General features: G+C 41.4%; 2 protein-coding genes across 2 annotated transcripts; one reads left to right on the top strand and one right to left on the bottom strand.

The window, feature by feature from the left end:
• The first annotated feature begins 352 nt into the window (after positions 1–352).
• Positions 353–7,074, top strand: LOC120048735 (glutamate-rich WD repeat-containing protein 1-like). Its single transcript, XM_038994916.1, has 7 exons — positions 353–516; positions 732–848; positions 1,047–1,215; positions 1,370–1,580; positions 1,823–1,968; positions 2,174–2,365; positions 6,552–7,074. The coding sequence occupies exons 1-7, from the start codon at positions 353–355 to the stop codon at positions 6,858–6,860; spliced, it is 1,308 nt and encodes a 435-aa protein (XP_038850844.1). The 3' UTR covers positions 6,861–7,074.
• A 6,593-nt stretch (positions 7,075–13,667) lies between these two features.
• On the bottom strand, positions 13,668–17,248 carry LOC120048734. The gene is made up of 2 exons (XM_038994915.1): positions 16,955–17,248; positions 13,668–15,692 (listed from the first exon to the last, which is right to left on the bottom strand). Exons 1-2 carry the CDS (start codon positions 17,004–17,006, stop codon positions 14,719–14,721), a joined length of 1,026 nt encoding a protein of 341 aa, XP_038850843.1. The 5' UTR covers positions 17,007–17,248; the 3' UTR covers positions 13,668–14,718.
• Between the last annotated feature and the right edge of the window lie 1,979 nt (positions 17,249–19,227).

Here is a 19,227-nt window from a genome sequence, read left to right as displayed (position 1 = left end):
CTGCCTTGAATGGGTGGCCACAATCAACTATTTTCAAATCTTGTTCACTTTACATTTTGTAATACTTTTTGTTTATCCATAAGATTACAGTAATTCCTTCCTTGGTTAGATGCTTTTAGAATTAGTGGACTTTACTGGCAGTAGCAAGGGTCAGGCAAAATTCCAGACTATCTGCCAAAAGAGGTCAGGAATAGAGGGGCCACATCAGCTGAATTATCGTAAATGAGCGAGACAGAGCGAACGAGAGACAAACCACGTGATCAATCCACCGGAAGTAAGCAAAGCCTGGCCCCTCAAAATGTCGACGCCCGGAGAAGACACGCTTCCGAACGAAGATGGAGAGATGGAAGAAATGGAAGGGGGTGGCAGCGACGAAGACGAAATGGAAGAAGAGGGAAAGGATGGAGAACAGGAAACTCAAGTTTATGTCCCCGGAAAACAGCCTCTCCAACCCGGAGAGGAGCTCGAGATGGACCGGTCGGCTTACCGCATGTACCACGAGTGTCAGACAGGTTGGTCCAACAGTTAACTAGCTAATATAGTTATTTTATTGCCCATCAAACAAATTAATTTGAATGTTTTGAACTTGCAATGTCACGAACTGTTATTTCAAATGTATTGGATAGCTTGTTAGCTAACGTTATAGCATTAGTTTGTAATTCACCAAAGATTGATCTAGATGGGCACTTGCTGATTGTTTTGCTTTGTCACCATATACCCCCCGCCCCAAGTGCTCCTTGCCTGAGCCTCGACGTGTTGAGAGATGCGAATGGAGACGGCAGGGAACAGTATCCCCTCTCTATGCTGCTCTGTGCAGGCACACAGGCTGACGCTGCCCTCAGCAACAGGTAACTGTCACACCCACCGATCCATAACAATGACACTCAGCATACCCTCAGACTGCCTTCCTATTGTGAGGCTGATGTGAAGGGATCCCCAAATACTCACATTGAATATACTTTTTGCACACCCCGCTATTGGTAGTCCTTCATTGCCCAGGCCTCATTGACTTATCCTACCATACCTTTTCTCCTCCTTCCTCTAAGACTGCTTCTCATACGCATGCACAACCTCCATGGTACTACAGAGAAAGTGAAGGAGGGGGACGAGAGCAGTGATGGAGAGAGTGATGAAGAGAATGATGATGATGAAGATAAGAAGCCACAGATGGAGTTGGCCATGATGCCTCACTACGGTGGGATCAACAGAGTCCGAGTGAGTTTAACTGTTCTCATTGTCTGAGAGTATCTGAATATCTCTTGCACCCTCAGTTTGTTCTTCTGTACATGCACCCTGATTGGACTGTGTGTGATGTGAGGCAGCAGTGGTTTGAAAGGCTCAACATTAACGTTGTCTGTTTTCCCACCAGGTGACCCATCGTGGAGATCAGTCATTGGCTGCTGTCTGGTCAGAGAAAGGTCAGGTGGAGATATTTGACCTCCGATCCCAGATGGAAGCCGTCCACAGTTCAGCTGCCATGTCAACCTTTGTCAAACAGCAGAAGGAAGCCACGCCCCTCTTCAGTTTCTCAGGTCACATGACTGAGGGCTTTGCCATTGATTGGTCGCCCAAAGTACCCGGTGAGTCGGTCCATTGCCACGTCTGATGTTTTGGTACGTCTAAAGCAGAGTGCATATTCCTCACCATCCGCTGTGTAGATACTGTTCTATGTATAAGGGGACGTCTACTATGTTGGCTTCCATCCCAAATTAATGAGAATGACTGGCTCAATCTAATTACCTTGACGATAAATTAGATTTTTTTTGTACAGGATACATGAGTAGAATAATAAGCTTATTTATTAGTATGTTTTGTCTAAAAGGTCGGCTGGTCAGTGGCGACTGCAAAAAGAACATCCACGTGTGGGAACCACGGGAGGGAGGGACTTCCTGGCAGATCGACCAACGGCCTTTCAGTTCTCACACCAAGTCCGTGGAGGACCTGCAGTGGTCACCCACAGAAGCCACGGTATGATGGAAGAAGCAGTGGGATGTTAGGCTGAGTGACAATATCAATAGATGTAAAGAAACTTTTTTAATGTCAGAAGAAGCAGACATGAAATGAGGTCAGTTGCAGAATTATAGCTAAAACTGCAACTTTCTGTCTCATTGTCCTCTTTTTCTCCCTCCTCCCTCTTTTCTTCCTCCTCCCTCTCTTTAATCCTACCCCCAAGGTTTTTGCCTCCTGCTCTGTGGATCAGTCCATCCGGGTCTGGGACACCAGAGCCCCGCCCAACTCCATGCTCTGTGCCAAGGAGGCACACTCCTCAGACGTCAACGTCATCAGTTGGAACAGGACTGAACCATTCCTCCTGTCCGGCGGGGACGACGGACTTCTGAAAGTTTGGGACTTGAGGCAGTTCCAGGTAAGAACTGCAGTAGGGTTAATTTGCCCCTAGACCTAGACTTTAGGCTAAGGTTGTGATTTAGGGAGGGTCAGCTGATCCTACGGTACCAACCAGGGCAAGTTTATTTTGGGAAACTGAAGGCTAAGTTCATTGTTAGAACCTTCGTAGGAGCATCATTAAATCTCAGAGCTGTTTCCCAAAACCATCATTGCTAAAGTTGCACTTGAAAACATTTGTTATTTAGCATTTAAAGGCAGAGACCGTACAGGTGAATTAAAGCTGGGACTGAGAGACTGTAAAATAGCTGCTTTCTCTAGGCCATCAGACTGTTTAAATAGTCACCACTAGGGTTGCACATTTTTTAGGGAATATTCAGAGGCGGAAACTTTGTCGGAATTAACAGAAATTAATATTAATACCATTTAAATGTAGATGTTTTTTGCATTGGGATATACACTACCGTTCCAAAGTTTGGGGTCACAGAAATGTCCTTGTTGATGCTGGCCTTCTAGGCAGAGTTGCAAATAAAAATCCATATCTCAGACTGGCCAATAAAAAGAAAAGATTAAGATGGGCAAAAGAACAGACACTGGACAGAGGAACTCCGCCTACAAGGCCAGCATCCCCGAGTCGCCTCTTCACTGAAGCTGACAATTGGCCTCAGTACACCTATGTAGATATTCCATTAAAAATCATCTATTTCCAGCTACAATGGTCATTTACAACATTTCCAGCTACAATAGTCATTTACAACATTAACAATGTTTACACTGTATTTCTGATCAATTTAATGTTATTTTAATGGACAAAAAAATTGCTTTTCTTTTAAAAAACAAGGACATTTCTAAGTGACCCCAAACTTTTGAACAGTAGTATATTTTCCATATATGGAGACAGAAACATATACCTTTTACCTAATCATAAGTAGACATAATTGCAAATTATTAAATGCTTCCAATAGAAATGTAAAAAATGATTTAGTTATGAATTGAACTTTTAATTGAGTTCACTGAACAACAAAAGAAAAGGAATATTGAATGATCCCCAATGATCCATTGCAACCAAAAATGTTTTCAACATACATCTTACATTTGTAAAATGATATTCTAGAAACAAAATCTTTGGTTGTCTTCCTCTCAGGCTTCCATGTCTTTTCCCCGGACCTCATCAATGTTCACCTCTTGAACATCAGACTCTGAGGCCTCATCTTCACTGTCACTTTCCAACCTTGTTGAGGATAGCTCGTTGTCAGGCTCAAAAAGCCTCAGATTTGCCTGGATGGCCACCAATTTTTCAACCCTTGTATTGGTCAGCCTGTTGCGTGCTTTGGTGTGTGTGTTCCCAAACAAGGACCAGTTGCGCTCTGAGGCGGCTGATGTTGGTGGGATATGGAGCATGATGGAGGCAACAGGGAAAGAGCCTCAGATCCACAAAGTCCCTTCCACCAGGTGGCTGATGAGATATGTTAGCACGACTGCCATATTGCATCTCCATCCCAAAGCTCTTGCTTGGAAGTGTACTTCGCCAGACTGCCAAGAACCTTGCCCTCATCCAAGCCAAGGTGGCGAGAGATGGTAGTGATGACACCATAGGCCTTGTTGATCTCTGCACCAGACAGGATGCTCTTGCCAGCACACTTGGGGTCCAACATGTACGCTGAGGCGAGTATGGGCTTCAGGCAGAAGTCTTCACGCTTTTTGATGTATTTCAGAACTGCAATTTCCTCTGCTTGGAGCAACAATGAAGGGGGCAGGGCAGTATGGATTTCTTCTCTTAAATCTGCGAGCAGAGTCTGAACATCAGACAGGGTGGCATTGTCTCCCTCAATCTGTGCAATGGCTTCTGCTATAGGTTTCAAGCTGTTACCACCCTCTCCCAAAATACATCATCCAGCAGGATCCTCTTGATGGCACTGTCCATATCGGCAGGCTGTGATATGGCCATTTCTTGGAGAGACTCATTCCCCTCCAGGAGACTGTCAAACATGATGCCAACACCACCCCAACGGGTGTTGCTGGGTAGCTTCAATGTGGTGCTCTTATTCTTATCACTTTGCTTGGTGAGGTAGATTTCTGCTATAACTTGACCCTTAACATACCTAACCATTTCCTTGGCTCTCTTGTAGAGCGTATCTGGTGTTTTCAGTGCCATGATGTCATTGAGGAGAAGATTCAATGCATGAGCAGCACAACCAATGGGTGTGATGTGAGGTTAGGACTCCTCCACTTTAGACCAAGCAGCCTTCGTGTTCACAGCATTGTCTGTCACCAGTGCAAATACCTTCTGTGGTCCAAGGTCATTGACTGCCTTCAGCTCATCTGCAATGTAGAGACCGGTGTGTCTATTGTCCCGTGTCTGTGCTCTTTTAGAATACTGACTGAGGGGTGGAGATGATGTAGTTAATTGTTCCTTGCCCACGAACATTCGACCACCCATCAGAGATGATTGCAATACAGTCTGCTTTCTCGATGGTTTGCTTGACCTTCACTTGAACTCTGTTGAGCTCTGCATCCAGCAAATGAGTAGATAAAGCATGTCTGGTTGGAGGGGTGTATGCTGGGCAAAGAACATTCAGAAATCTCTTCCAAGACACATTGCCTGTGAGCATCAGAGGGGAACCAGTTGCATACACAGCTCGATCAAGACATGCATTCATCAGCATTTCTCTGAATACGTTCCTCCATTGAGTAAAAAAAAAACAAATGATTCCAGGAGGACCATGAGCTGTTGCTATCGATAAGGTGTCTGATTCATCATTTTCACCTCGAATAGAAGTAGAGGGACTTTTGTCAACGGTTGCTTGTTGTGAGCGCTAAGGGAACTTTATGCACTTGGCCAGCTGATTCTGCATCTTTGTTGCATTCTTCATATATGATTTGGCACAGTATTTGCAAATGTACACAGCTTTTTTTTCTACATTAGCTGCAACTTTAAATAGCATTTCTGGGTTGAACAGGAATACCAGGATGGTTGCAATTTTCTCAACGGTCTTTTTGAAGATTTTCTGGAAAATATTAAACCCATGAAAAGGAATGGAAGCAATGCAAATACCGTAAATGCCATCTTTGCATCATTATTGCACCATCTGGGTTGGTTTGTTTGGGTTTAAAATGGCTGCAGTCCCAACACTCTAACAGATGAATCCTCACTGCACGCCACTGCTGCTGAACAGTGTCACACTGCCATCAATCTCTACCTGTGTTTTCTGTGCATCGGACAATAATCAAATCAAATGTCATTGGTCACATACACATGGTTAGCAGATGTTAATGCAAGTGTAGCGAAATGCTTTTGCTTCTAGTTCCGACCGTGCAGTAATATCTAACAATTTCACAACAACTACCTTATGCACACACAAGTGTAAAGGAATGAGTAAGAATATGTACATATAAATATATGGATGGCCGTGCGGCATAGGCAAGATGCAGTAGGTGGTATAGAGTACAGTATATACATATGAGATGAGTAATGTAGGGTATGTAAACATTATATAAAGTGACTAGTGACACATTTATTACATCCACTTTGTAATTATTAAAGTGGCTAGTGATTTGTCAGTATGTTGGCAGCTGCCACTCATTGTTAGTGATGGCTGTTTAACAGTCTGATGGCCTTGAGATAGAATATGTTTTTCAGTCTCTCGGTCCCTGCTTTGATGCACCTGTACTGACCTCGCCTTCTGGATGATAGCGGGGTGAACAGGCAGTGGCTTGGGTGGTTGTTGTCCTTGATGATCTTTTTGGCCTTCCTGTGACATCGGGTGCTGTAAGTGTCCTGGAGGGCAGGTAGTTTGCCCCTGGTGATGCGTTGTGTGATAAGTCCTCTTGTCACCCCCGTTCCTTCTCTACACCCACGGTGTCCTCTCCTGTATGATGGTATTTCAAGATGTGGGTGGAATGTAGAGGAAAGTTGGCTCTCGCACGCACACTGGACCTCTTTTTTTTTTTTTTTTTTAGTTTAGAGATTTGATATTACTCTGATGTGCTGGAGGAGCACCAAATCAACAGTGGTTACATGGTCTGACTCGTATTGCGCTTTAGAACCCTTAACTTGGGAGGTCGCCCATAGGACTGGTCTGGGGTCAGTATGTGTTTGACAAGGCAGATCTTAGACATGGTTATGCAGTTATTCTAAACCAGAATGCTCACAACAGAAGTGAGGATAGATGATGCTAAACCGTAATATTATCTACCTGTGCTTTCAGTCGGGCCGGCCGGTGGCTAACTTCAAGCAGCACAGCGCGCCAGTGACATCAGTAGAATGGAACCCTGTGGACTCCAGCGTGTTCGCCGCCTCTGGAGCGGACGACGTGGTCAGCCAATGGGACCTATCGGTAGAGTCATGTGATGTGGGTGCGAGGGCGGATGGGGTGAAGGACCTGCCCCCCCAGCTGCTGTTTCTGCACCAGGGTCAGACAGAGGTCAAGGAAATCCACTGGCACCCGCAGATATCTGGAGTGATGGTCTCTACTGCTCTGTCAGGCTTCAATGTGTTCAGGACCATCTCTGTATAGTTGTGTGTGTGTGTGTGTGTGTGTGTGTGTGTGTGTGTGTGTGTGTGTGAGAGAGAGGGCGAGGGTCTAAGTGTGTGTGTGTGCCTGTGTTTTTTACTTATCAGTCCCCTCACTGCTCTGTTGGCATGCATTTACCATGTACTGTGCATGTATGTTATTCCTTCTGGCCTTCACAAGTAGCATGTGTACCAACATGTTCAAAATAAAACACTTTACCAAATTACTGTTTTGGTGTATATTTTTTCTCAACCCAACAAAATGCCTGTTGGTTGACATGAAGGAATGAGATCATGAGCTATTCATTTCCATTGATGTACACCCCCCTATGTGTATTTGTAGAGTGATGCTAAAATTACATTTTGCTTTTAGATCAAAAGGTTTAGTACAGTGTCACCTTTTATTTGAGGGTATTTTTATATACAGCTGTGGAAAAAATTAAGAGACCACTGCAAAATGATCAGTGTCACTGGTTTTACTATTTATATATATGTGTTTGGGTAAAATGAACATTTTTGTTTTCTATAAACTACTAACAACATTTCTCCCAAATTCCAAATAAAAATATTGTCATTTAGAGCATTTATTTGCAGAAAATGACAACTGGTCAAAATAACAAAAGATTCAGTGTTGTCAGACCTCGAATAATGCAAAGAAAACAAGTTCGTATTAATTTTTAAACACCATACTAATGTTTTAATATTGGAATATTTGGTGGAATAACCCTGATTTTCAATCACAGCTTTTATGCGTCTTGGCATGCTTTCCACCAGTCTTTCACATTGATGTTGGGTGACTATGCCACTCCTGGCGCAAAAATTCAAGCAGCTTGGCTTGTGACCATCCATCTTCCTCTTGATCACATTCTTGATCTGGTGGTCCTCCATCCCCACCTTGATTGATCTGGCTGTGTGGCATGGAGCATCGTCCTGCTGGAAAAACCAGTCCTCGCATCACCGATCCTCCACCAAATTTCACAGTGGGTGCGAGACACTGTGGCTTGTAGGCCTCTCCAGGTCTCGCAACCACTGTGAAATTTGGTGGAGGATCGGTGATGATCTGGGGGTGCTTCGGCAAGGCTGGAATCGGGCAGATTTGTCTTTGTGAAGGACGCATGAATCAAGCCACGTACAAGGTTGTCCTGGAAGAAAACTTACTTCCTTCTGCTCTGACAATGTTCCCCAACTCTGAGGATTGGTTTTTCCAGCAGGACAATGCTCCATGCCACACAGCCAGGTCAATCAAGGTGTAAATGGAGGACCACCAGATCAAGACCCTGTCATGGCCAGCCCAATCTCCAGACCTGAACCCCATTGAAAACCTCTGGAATGTGATCAAGAGGAAAATGGATGGTCACAAGCCATCAAACAAAGCCAAGCTGCTTCAATTTTTGCGCCAGGAGTGACATAAAGTCAATGTGAAAGACTGGTGGAGAGCTTGCCAAGATGCATGAAAGCTGTGATTGAAAATCAGGGTTATTCCACCAAATATTGATTTCTGAACTCTTCCTAAGTTAAAACATTAGTATTGTGTTGTTTAAAAATGAATATGAACTTATTTTCTTGCATTATTCGAGGTCTGACAACACTGCATATGTTTTGTTATTTTGACCAGTTGTCATTTTCTGCAAATAAATGCTCTAAATGACAATATTTTTATTTGTTATTTGGGAGAAATGTTGTTAGTAGTTTATAGAATAAAACAAAAATGTTTATTTTACCCAAACACATACATATAAATAGTGACACTGATAATTTTGCAGTAGTCTCTTAATTGTTTCCAGAGCTGTATATGCACACAGTGTTCTTGTCCAAATACCCATATTAGCATACTACATACTTAAACTCCATACTATTCCCTCACCGTTGCATTCTATTTAGCATGTACCATTTAGTAAAAAGTATGCAGTATGCCACAGCTGCAACTCAGTAGCGGCTCCTGATTGGCTGAGTAGGTGGGGCGGGGCAGAGTGGGTGGATATTTTCTATATTCAACAGACATGCATTACAGTAACCAGCCTGATAATAGTTCATTTCCAATTCCATTCATTTCTCTAAACTCTGAATGGAATAGGAATGGAGTTATAGGCCTACTCAGGCTGGTTATAGGAAGGCTATCACATTTGACCTACACCATATAGCTCATCTATCCTATTTAAGAACTGAAGACAAACTAATTTGTTTCCATTTCAACAAAGTGCTGTAACATATAATAATGAAATCAAACAGCCTAGTAGTACACACAAACGTTTAAAATGTTCAAATCAAAGGGCTATTGTACATAAAACGTGGACAGTCGGGTGCATGCAATTCAGAACTGCTGGACAGCACCATAATAAACTAAAGTTGAGCTGAGGCTTGATCCATTAATTAAATCATTAAATAGATAGCCACGCCTACAACACTAAAACAATCCATATGTTCAAATCAAAAGGCCTGATTAATATGGCATCAATAACACATCCCAAGTCCCTGGTGCCGCCACATCACAAATCAAAAGATGGTTTAGTATTTAAAAGCTCTGACGAAGGCCAAGAGAACAAGAAACACTTTTCAATTAGAAAACATAAATCCACGTAGTTTTTAAGGAGAAAAAAGACTAGTCTACGATGCGATACTCGTGATCATTGTAAGAACAAAAACGGCATTTGAACACCACCGCAAACAACCTGGTCTCAGAGCATTTTGTAGTATTCTGTATTTAAAGCAGAGACACTCCATTTAGAACGATGTTACGTTTCGTATTGCATGTATTAATTTTTGGATGTCCATTACCCATTTCATAACTTACGAATTTGAAAAACGTATGATATGTTACGAATTCTAGCTAGGTGGCTAATATTAGCTAGGCTGGGCGTTCGGGTTAACGGAAGGGTTAGATAACATGCTAAGTAGTTGCAATGAAGCTCCAAAGTAGTTGAAAAGTTGCTAGACGTTCACGTTATACGCCGACCAATCCACACGACCAACCACCCTCCTTTTGTTTTTGACTTAAGTAACCATCTGTCTTATGTAACCATACCAGACGTAACATATACTAAATGGAGTGTCCCGGATTTACATACAGAATAATATGAAATGTTCTAAGACCAGGTTGCCGCAGAAGCTTGCTATTGGGCATCTTCACAATTAATAATAGCCTAGTTTTGTTGAAAGAGAACTAGGAGCTTATCACTCGCAGCCCACCTCTTCCAATGCATTGTGGAAAAGTGTGCATCGAATTCTACTATATGAAGAGCCAAAATTAGCAGAACATCCTGGCATTTAAACCATACACGATTTAAGAAAATTCACATAATATAAAACGTTCTATTTTCGCATACTGAGAATGCGTCATGCTGGACTGCATGGTTTCGCATTATTGACTAATTTCAGTAGCACATCCCTATTGATTATCAGCTGTTGTCAAAGCCGAAATGAGTATGACATTTGCACATTTAAAGTATACTCGATTTTTGAAACGTCACATACTATAAAATTGTATATTTTTTTGGCATACTCAAACGTTCTATTAGCAGTTGTGGAAAAAGTACCCAATAGTCATACTTGAGTAAAAGTAAAGATACCTTAATAGAAAATGACTCAAGTAAAAGTGAGTCACCCAGTAAAATACTACTTGAGTAAAAGTCTAAAAGTATTTGGTTTTAAATATACTTAAGTATCAAAAGTAAATGTAATTACTAAAATGTACTTAAGAATCAAAAATAAAAGTAAAAGTATAAATCATTTAAAATTTCTTATATTAAGCAAAACAGATGGTACCATTTTATTTTTTTATTTACTGATAGCCAGGGCACACTCCAACACTCAACAGACATCATTTACAAACGAAGCATTTGCATTTAGTGAGTCTGCCAGATCAGAGGTAGTACCAGGATGACCAGGGATGTTTTCTTGATAAGTGTTTGAATTGGATAATTTTTCTTGTCCTGCCAAGCATTCAAAATGTAACGAGTACTTTTGGGTGTCAGGGAAAATGTGTGGATTAAAAAGTTAATTATTTGCATTAGGAATGTAATACAGTAAAAGTTGTCAAAAATATAAATAGTAAAGTACAGATACCCCAAAAAACGACTTTAGTACTTTCAAGTATTTTTACTTAAGTACTTTAGACCACTGCCTATTAGGACACAAGTATGGGTATTCTGACATGACCACTAACTACATCAAGCTTGTGACTACAAACTTCTTACGACACACTGACGTCATGCACAGATGCGCGCTACTCTTGGCGGCAGTAAGAAAGCCATTGCCATCTGCCCAATCAACATACCCTAGATCTACGTTTTTATTACTTCTAAACAAAATAACTTTTTGGGGTTCTCATACGCTTACAATTATGTTTTGATTCTTGCTTGAACAGTCGTTAAGATTATATTTGGGTTGGTATCTTTGCAAAATAACAAATTTAGGATGCAGCAGTTGTTAGCTAGAATGCTAACGCTCGTTGATATAGGCTGTAGCAAAAGCTAGCCGAAATATCAATTTTACTGGTTGAAGTATAATGCAGTTGATTTGCGATGATGACACAAACATTATATTAAGCAGAACATTCATACGAGCCTTAAAATCCAATCATAATCCAAAAGTAGTGTGAAAGGCACTCATAAACTACATGTAAATAGGCTTTTTTTTTTGCTGGTGTTCTATAAGAACTCCCCCTTGTTCTGCCACCAACTTGCGGCAATATTTGTAAACACAGAAAGGGGTCTATTTACAGCTTGTTTTGGTTGTGTTTCGGATGATGTTTGTCCAATAGGAAGTGAATGGTGAATAATGTACTGTCATTTGAGACACTTTTATCGTAAGAATAGGTGTTTGTGAACACCTACATGAATAAGAATGCTACCATGATTATAGATCATCATAAATGATTTGTGAATGATGAGTGAGAAAGTTAGAGGGATAAAGATCATACCCCCCCAAAAATGCTCATCTCCCCCATTATTGGTAATGGTGACAGGTTTGCATGCTTTGTTGGAGCCTAACTTTCTCACTCATTATTCATGAATGATTTTTCTTAATCATGGTATTATCAGGATTGATTTAGAAGTGTTCAGAAACATTGTATCTACTCACTTAGAAAATTACTCAAGTCATCATTCAGTTTCTATTGGGCAAAACAAACTGCAAATGCATCCAATGAGTTTGTAGTCACAATTTTGATGTAGTCAATATGTGCTAGGAATTTGGGACCAAATATTAAACTTTTGACTACTTTGGCAGACTAGAAGCGACATTTGTCCAAATGCTTGACATCTTCAAATGGGGGGGGAGGAACTAGATCTATAAAGTGCTTTCATTTCTAAAGAGTAAAATACCCTCAAATAAAAAGGTGACATTCTGTCCTGTCATCTCATATGAAACATTATCTCATATCCAAAATGCTGGAGAATATAGCCACATTTTAAAGGTTGGCATCCCTGTCCAAATACAGACGTAGTAGAGTGTATTCTCGCATTCATGTTCCTACCATCTTTCCACATAAAGTTAATGAGTACACTGACACAAGGAAACACTTTGCTGAAACATTATGCTGTAAGGAAATATGTTTATTGAAGTAACCAGCATATCCAAAAGGATCCATCACAAGATAAAGAACATGTCCAGAGGCATTTCTTTCCAGACCCCCCTCTTCTCCTTACAGCATTACTTGTAAGGGGAAAGGGGGATACCTAGTCAGTTGTACACCTGAATGCATTCAACTGAAATGTGTCTTCCGCATTTAACCCAACCCCATTGTACAATGTTGGTCCAAAAGAAGCATTAAACATTAAACTGAAATTCAAAACATGAGATGAAGCACATCAATTTCAGAGATTGCCAGTGGTCGTTAAAAACAATACTAAGAACTTTTGTAATTTGACTACACAGGCTAAATGCATTAAAATAAAAATAGGCCTACATTGGATGTAATTTAGGTCAGAAAAATTCTGACTTGAGAAATTAAATATTGGAATGTGAACAGTCCACAGTTAAAAGAAATAGGAATGATAGATTTATTTCATGAAAACACCATAGATATTAAAGCTCTAAATAAGAGGAAATTCTTAAACTGAGGTATCCATAAACAGAGTAGGGTTGTTCCATGAAATGAGTTGCTTTTGCATCCTTTGATATTTTAAGTAGAAATTGTGCACCAATATTGGATTTGAAAAACCTGTTATATTAAATGAAGTAGACCACATGGAAAATTCAAAATCTGATTTTTTTTATATGAATAAATGTCCCTCTGTGCACTGACTTCTCAGAAGATTTTAATCCACTTCACCCCAAAATTGTAAAACCCTAGTTATTCTGTTGCTTTGACAGTCATTTCTGAAGATAATTCTTTATTTCATGAGATTAGTGAATCATTATCGTAAACATATTTTTATTTATTTTAAAAAAGTCACTAATTTTAAGGTCAACCCTGTTACGTGAACTGAACTTGTCTTAATATCGTGAAACTATTCCTTTTTAAATATTTTTTTCAAAAATAAACTAATAGTCAAATCATAGTGTAAACGCAGGTGAGCTGGTTCTACTCTTTTTGGCCATTTTCTGGTGTTTTGTGGTGGAAAACTGAGTGGGTCGAGCTTTAACTCGTCACCCCTGCTACTCATTGCTACAGGCTAATAATGTTTAATTTAATAAAATGTTTTGAACCTTGCATTCAATTGCCCCTCCCTGTTGCAAGCAACAAGCTTCCATTCCCCCTGTCACAAGGGGATTTATGGCTGATTTAAGATGAAATCATTAACCCTGTTACAGTCAACACTGTTACTTTATTTGGCAGTTATAGTATATATTTTTATTTAACCTCTTGAGATGGGAAAACATGTTTTATTAAGTTGAAAATGTGCTCATCATTACAGAATGTTAAAATATATATATATTTTTTAACCAAGTTACACTACCTAAACAGGACTCATTTCGTAGAACAACCCAGTGGCATTTAACAATAAAATCACTCAGGAAAAAACACTTTCCATGAATTAGGTGGAGAAACAGGTGGCAAAGAAATCTACATTCGTCCTAAAAAGGCTGGTTCATTTAGTTTGTTTCTAAAGAGCATTAAGATGCAATGCAAAACGGACAACAAAGCAATTTGCTCTGAGCAATACATGATATGAAAATACAACATAAAGAAGGAAGACATGGCTATAGTGAGTTAAAGCACAGGGATATGAACAATACAACTCCCTTTAAGGCACCTTCAGCATAAGATACTAGTCTTTCTGTATCGTATGCACTTTCTCTTAAGAAACACCTTTGACCTGGTAAAAACTAAAACATGTTAGTTAAAACATTTCCATTTGCCTTAATCATTTTCATTTAAAAAACTGTCATTATCTTTTACTGAGCACTGATTTAACAGTAAAGCTTCCAGTTTCTTGAAATGAATTAAAGTGCTGCAAACTAGGCTATTTATTCACTGAAAAACTGCTTGGCCTAAAACAATACTAGGCTATTCTTTGTGTATTTTGAATTGAGACATAATAAATTGAAGTACAGTGTCTGTTAAAAATGTAGCATTTCAAATCTGAATACTAGGTGGCTATTTCAAAGGTCACATTTTTTCTGTCCATCAATTGGCGCTTATAAGATTGATTCAATGAAACGGATTCCTGTAGTAACTGTTTACTAACTGCATGTCTATGACTGAGGATCCAAAGGAGCAATTTGGTCCCAAAAACATTTCAACAGAGACTCTTCAAATATCCAGTTGTTATTCTGAAATATTTAGCTTTGGTTAAACCTCCCTTTTGAATGATAATTTGCAGAACAATGCATAGAGGAAGTAAACTGTACATAGTTCACAACCAATGAGGAACCATTTTATCCTCTGATTGATTGACGTAAGACGCCCCATAGCACTCTTATAGGCCGATTTCATCATCAAACTCATCTTCAAATGTGTAGCCCCGTCCATTGTCTCCCCCTTCCTCCTCCTCCTCCTCCTCGGAATCAGTCTCTGAGTGACAGTTGTCAACCCTCCTCCTGTCCAATGGGGTGACACCCTCATACTCTGAGCTATGTGAGGAGGCGGGACTGGAAGGTGAATCCGCCTTGTGATTGGTGGGCTGTACCTCTATTCCCGCGATTGGCACGCTGATGACGTTGTTCCCTCTCTCTCGATCTTCCTCAGTGGGACTCACATACTCTTCCTCAACATCTAACTCCTGACCTTCCTCCTCCGACGCTTGGCGAATGATCTCCTCTCGTTTGTCGCTGAATCTCACCTTCGGCCTCTGGCCTTTGGCCTTGATCCCTCCAGTCCCCTCTATTATCCTTCCATCTCCCACCTCATCTCCCTCGATCCCTAAAAGCTTCTTCTCATTCAGCTCGTTCCTTATGCTGACAGACTGATCCTCCGCCGCCATTTTAAAATTCTCCACTTCAATGACAAGACTTTTGCTTGGACTGGAGACATCTTCCTCATTAGCGTGAGTCCTAGTCCAGTCTGAGTCCAGCCCCAGTCCATCCATCACCCCCAGCACATCACCCATGATGGATGGGCCCAGGTCGAAATCCATATCGAGTGTGAAGGACGACACCGACTCGGAATGCTGAAGCTCACTGTTCAGTGGGCTTCCGAAGCCATCCGTGACATCATCAGTGTGGTTAAGTGGCGTCTCGGAATCAACGGGCGGCATTGAGTCGTTTGTTGCCGTGGCACCCGGAGACCCAGGGTCAGGGCTGGGGCCGACAGTAGCCAGGAAGGAGGTGTCACCGAAAGCATCTCCGCCCCTCCCGATGTGCATGGTGTGGCGGAAGTCCCCCAGCGGAGCTGAGATCATGGTGGGGTCCAGGCGAGGTGCCTTGTGGGACGACTTGTGGAGTGGCATGACAGCTGAGAGAGGGAGAAAGAATTATGGAGAAAGGAGGCAAGAGAGAGAGAGAAAATGGGGTACAGAGGGAGAGAAAAAGTGGTGTAGCGAAGAGAGCATGGGAAAAAATGAAAGTGACAGAAATATAGACAGAGGCCAGAGACGGGGAGAAAAGAAAACCAGTGGGGTGAGAAAACACATCAAGCAGAAACATGATCTTCTATGCATCAGAAAACACACTGGCAGACTAAATGAAACTACTAACGACCTACCTTGATGTTCTTACTTTATGCGGAAACGATCTATTTATGCGGAAACTGAGCCAAGTTCAGTCAGTGTGAGACAAATATCAACTCAATAAACCTATTTAGAAGACACAACAGAAATAAAATACCTTCACAAAAAGGGTTTTTGCCAGTATATAAACCTACAGTGAACAGATTAGTCCATTCTAGACTGTCAACATAGATAACAGAGAGTAAGTGAATATGAGGGGCCCAGAGCCAAGCTGTCACTGAGGGGCCATTTCCCTTGATTAGTGTCACTGTACTGGGCAGACTTCTATGGTCTTATATACAGTGACCTGTCATGACAGGCCTACATGAAAACATCACTGTTGTGCAAGAGTGTGAGAAACCAACGAGTAGTTTGGCATTGATATTTATGCCAAGGCCATGCTGAGACTTGCAAGTGCAACATACTCATGCAACACAAGAACATACTTCTGCCTGGATTCCTTCCCTCGGGGTAGGAGACTTTAAAGCCATAGACAAACACTATCTAGGGCAATACTAAAAGCAATTACAATGATTCACTATTGCATTGAATTGAAAACTATATTGAAAATGGCCTCAAACCGGTGTTACTGAACTTTTAAAAACAATGAGGTAGTCTACATTTAAAAAGCAGTCTGACATTACTGTCATTTGTTTACTAATAACTTTCATCAGGGGATGAAACAGTAAGCGGTTGAAAGTTAATTTGTCCCTATGTGCGTCCCCTTGTCCTTGCAAGTGATATGCCTAATCAAAGCAAAATCAACAACTCCTCATAAAGGCAGGCTACTTACTGCCAGCCATAGCTCGGCACCCCATTTCAACTAATAGCGAATGTCTGTGAATTGAACTCTAAAACGTATCATATAGATTGCCCAGCAGTAGTAGTCTATGGAAGGCCATAATGAGTGATGTCGATGGGGAGGGAGGAATGGGGACAAAACTTGCGCTCCGCCGATCAAGTTTCTGAAGGGAGTGTTTCCAAAGCAGAAAAAGTATGGAAAACTTACTTTGATTACGCTCGTGTTTCTCTTCCTCCCGCCTCGCTATCCCTCTTTTCATCGGTCTTTTCTTCTTTATCTTCTCTTCTGGCTTCTTCTCGCTCTTTCCCAGCGTCGTTCGTCCCTTTCTAATATTTCTTTTTCTAAGGGATTGGCAAGGAAGTGACGCGATATTTTATTAGGGAGTGTTTTACAGAGGGAGAATGACGGGTCTAGGGTCCATATCAAGGGCACACATGATCAAACAATCAATAACTAAATGTTTTTGATACAAGGTTACAAGTATGTAGCATAAGGGGCTCCCGAGTGGCGCAGCGGTCTAAGGGACTGCATCTCAGTGCAAGAGGCGTCACTACAGTAACCTGGTTCGAATCGAGGCTGTATCACATCTGGCCGTGATTGGGAGTCCCATAGGGTGGCCCAGCGTCGTCCGGGTTTGGCCGGGGTGGGCCGTAATTGTAAATAAGAATTTGTTCTTAACTGACTTGCCTAGTTAAATAAATAATTAGGCTACATTAATGAGAGATTGGTGTCATTCCTGTACATGATAGAAATTTAGCTAATTAGTATGGGTGTAAGAAATTGGCTACAATTCCTCCCTTTTCGGGAATGCTGTCAGGCAAGTCAGTCGTCATACTCAACCACTGAGCAGCACAACATGCTTTGTCCTAGAGAGCACTGCCTGTGGGGTCTAAAACTCAGTTCCTCTTCGCTAATTTGGGTCAGTCCCGCTATTATCCTTCTTGAAAGGGGAGTTTGAGGAAATCCTGGATCTAGGTAATCAGAATGCTGCCCGCTGCTGTAGGAAGACCTTCCGTTTGCTGTGGGACAGGAGAAGCTATCTCTGAGCTTTCTCCCCATTCAGCGCCATCTCATACTTCAGGGAATCACATAATGGTGAGGCATGGAAGTGACTCACTGTTTTGTGGAATATCGTCACCCAAGGTTTACATAGCTGTGGGAGGATGTGTCCAAAGGTTCAATTGAATGGCACACCGTGGGAATAGAATTCAATCAGGGAAAAGTAAAGTGTCTTCTACTACCCATCAAGTCCCAAATACAACCCCTGGATGAACCAGTAGACTAACAGGAACCAGTGGAGGTGCTTGTGGTCACACTGATGAGTGCCTATGGGAATGTTTTTATTTTTTTATTTAACATTTATTTAACTTTATTTAAATATTGATATAAGATATTGCATCTGAGTCCTTGCTCTCTATCTCTGTCTCTCTGTGTCACACACACATCATACAATAAATAGTAAGATATCCTCCTTTGCTGACCATTTGTGTGCGTGCGTGCGTGCGTGTGTTTTGCAAAGACACTGTGCTTAGGGTTGTGAGTCTATGAAAAGACATACATCCTGCAGCAGTCGAGGTGCAGGGCAGGAAATAGAGGGAACAGCAGGGGGAAGGAGGAAAAGGGGAAATTAGGTACAAATGTATGTGTGTTTATTACGCCATATTACTCACCTCTACCGGGCTCTATTCTGTTTGCCAAACATCACCTCATAAATAGAATAGAGCCCGTTGGGAAGTCAGAATTTGCCCAGTAATAAAAAATATATTATTATTTGCTCTTATCTGACAGAAGTTGGACTTCTGTCTCGGGTGACATGACCTAGCCATTAGCCGAATAGTTTTTAAAATGAAAGCCATGGGATTAGTGGCCCATATAAACTTGTTTTTAAATCGTGTCTGCTGTTCAGTTCAATGTCACAAGAGGACGCTATTCATCTTTTATAGTGCTTGATTCCACCCGATTGTATTTACTACTATCACTGTAAATCAACTATTAAGGTTCATGAGTCAATGCATTTAAGACACTACAACATAGTATCAATGTGTCTGATAAAACAGTGTAGGTTACGCATCAGTCATAATTTTTCTATGTCTGTCCTTACATTGTTCATGTATGGCGCCATAGACGGGTTCATCGCTATTAAGACATCGATGTCTTGCTCCCAGACAAATTAAACACCTTCTTTCCTTGCTTTGAGGACAATACAGTGCCAGTGACACGGCCCGCTACCAAAACATGTGGGCTCTCCTTCACCGCAGCCAACGTGAGTAAAACATTTAAACGTGTTAAACCTCGCAAGGCTACCGGCCCAGATAGCATCCCTAGCCGTGTCCTCAGAGCATGCGCAGACCAGCTGGCTAGTGTGTTTACGGACATATTCAATCAATCCCTATCCCAGTCTGCTGTTCCCACATGCTTCAAGAGGGCCACCATTGTTCCTGTTCCCAAGAAAGCTAAGGTAACTGAGCTAAACGACTATC

This window comes from Salvelinus namaycush, chromosome 5 (genome assembly GCF_016432855.1).
Source record: "Salvelinus namaycush isolate Seneca chromosome 5, SaNama_1.0, whole genome shotgun sequence".
In the NCBI taxonomy this organism is placed as follows: Eukaryota; Metazoa; Chordata; class Actinopteri; order Salmoniformes; family Salmonidae; genus Salvelinus; species Salvelinus namaycush.
This window is presented reverse-complemented; position numbering and strand designations above follow the sequence as displayed.

Coding starts and splice junctions, on each gene's coding strand:
- LOC120048735 (XM_038994916.1), top strand. CDS start 353: ATGGAAGGGGGTGGCAGCGACGAAGACGAAATGGAAGAAGAGGGAAAG. Junction 1,969..2,173: donor GGTCACCCACAGAAGCCACG/GTATGATGGAAG, acceptor CCTACCCCCAAG/GTTTTTGCCTCCTGCTCTGT. Junction 2,366..6,551: donor GGGACTTGAGGCAGTTCCAG/GTAAGAACTGCA, acceptor CTGTGCTTTCAG/TCGGGCCGGCCGGTGGCTAA.
- LOC120048734 (XM_038994915.1), bottom strand. CDS start 17,006: ATGAAAAGAGGGATAGCGAGGCGGGAGGAAGAGAAACACGAGCGTAAT. Junction 15,693..16,954: donor GAAACACGAGCGTAATCAAA/GTAAGTTTTCCA, acceptor TCCCTCTCTCAG/CTGTCATGCCACTCCACAAG.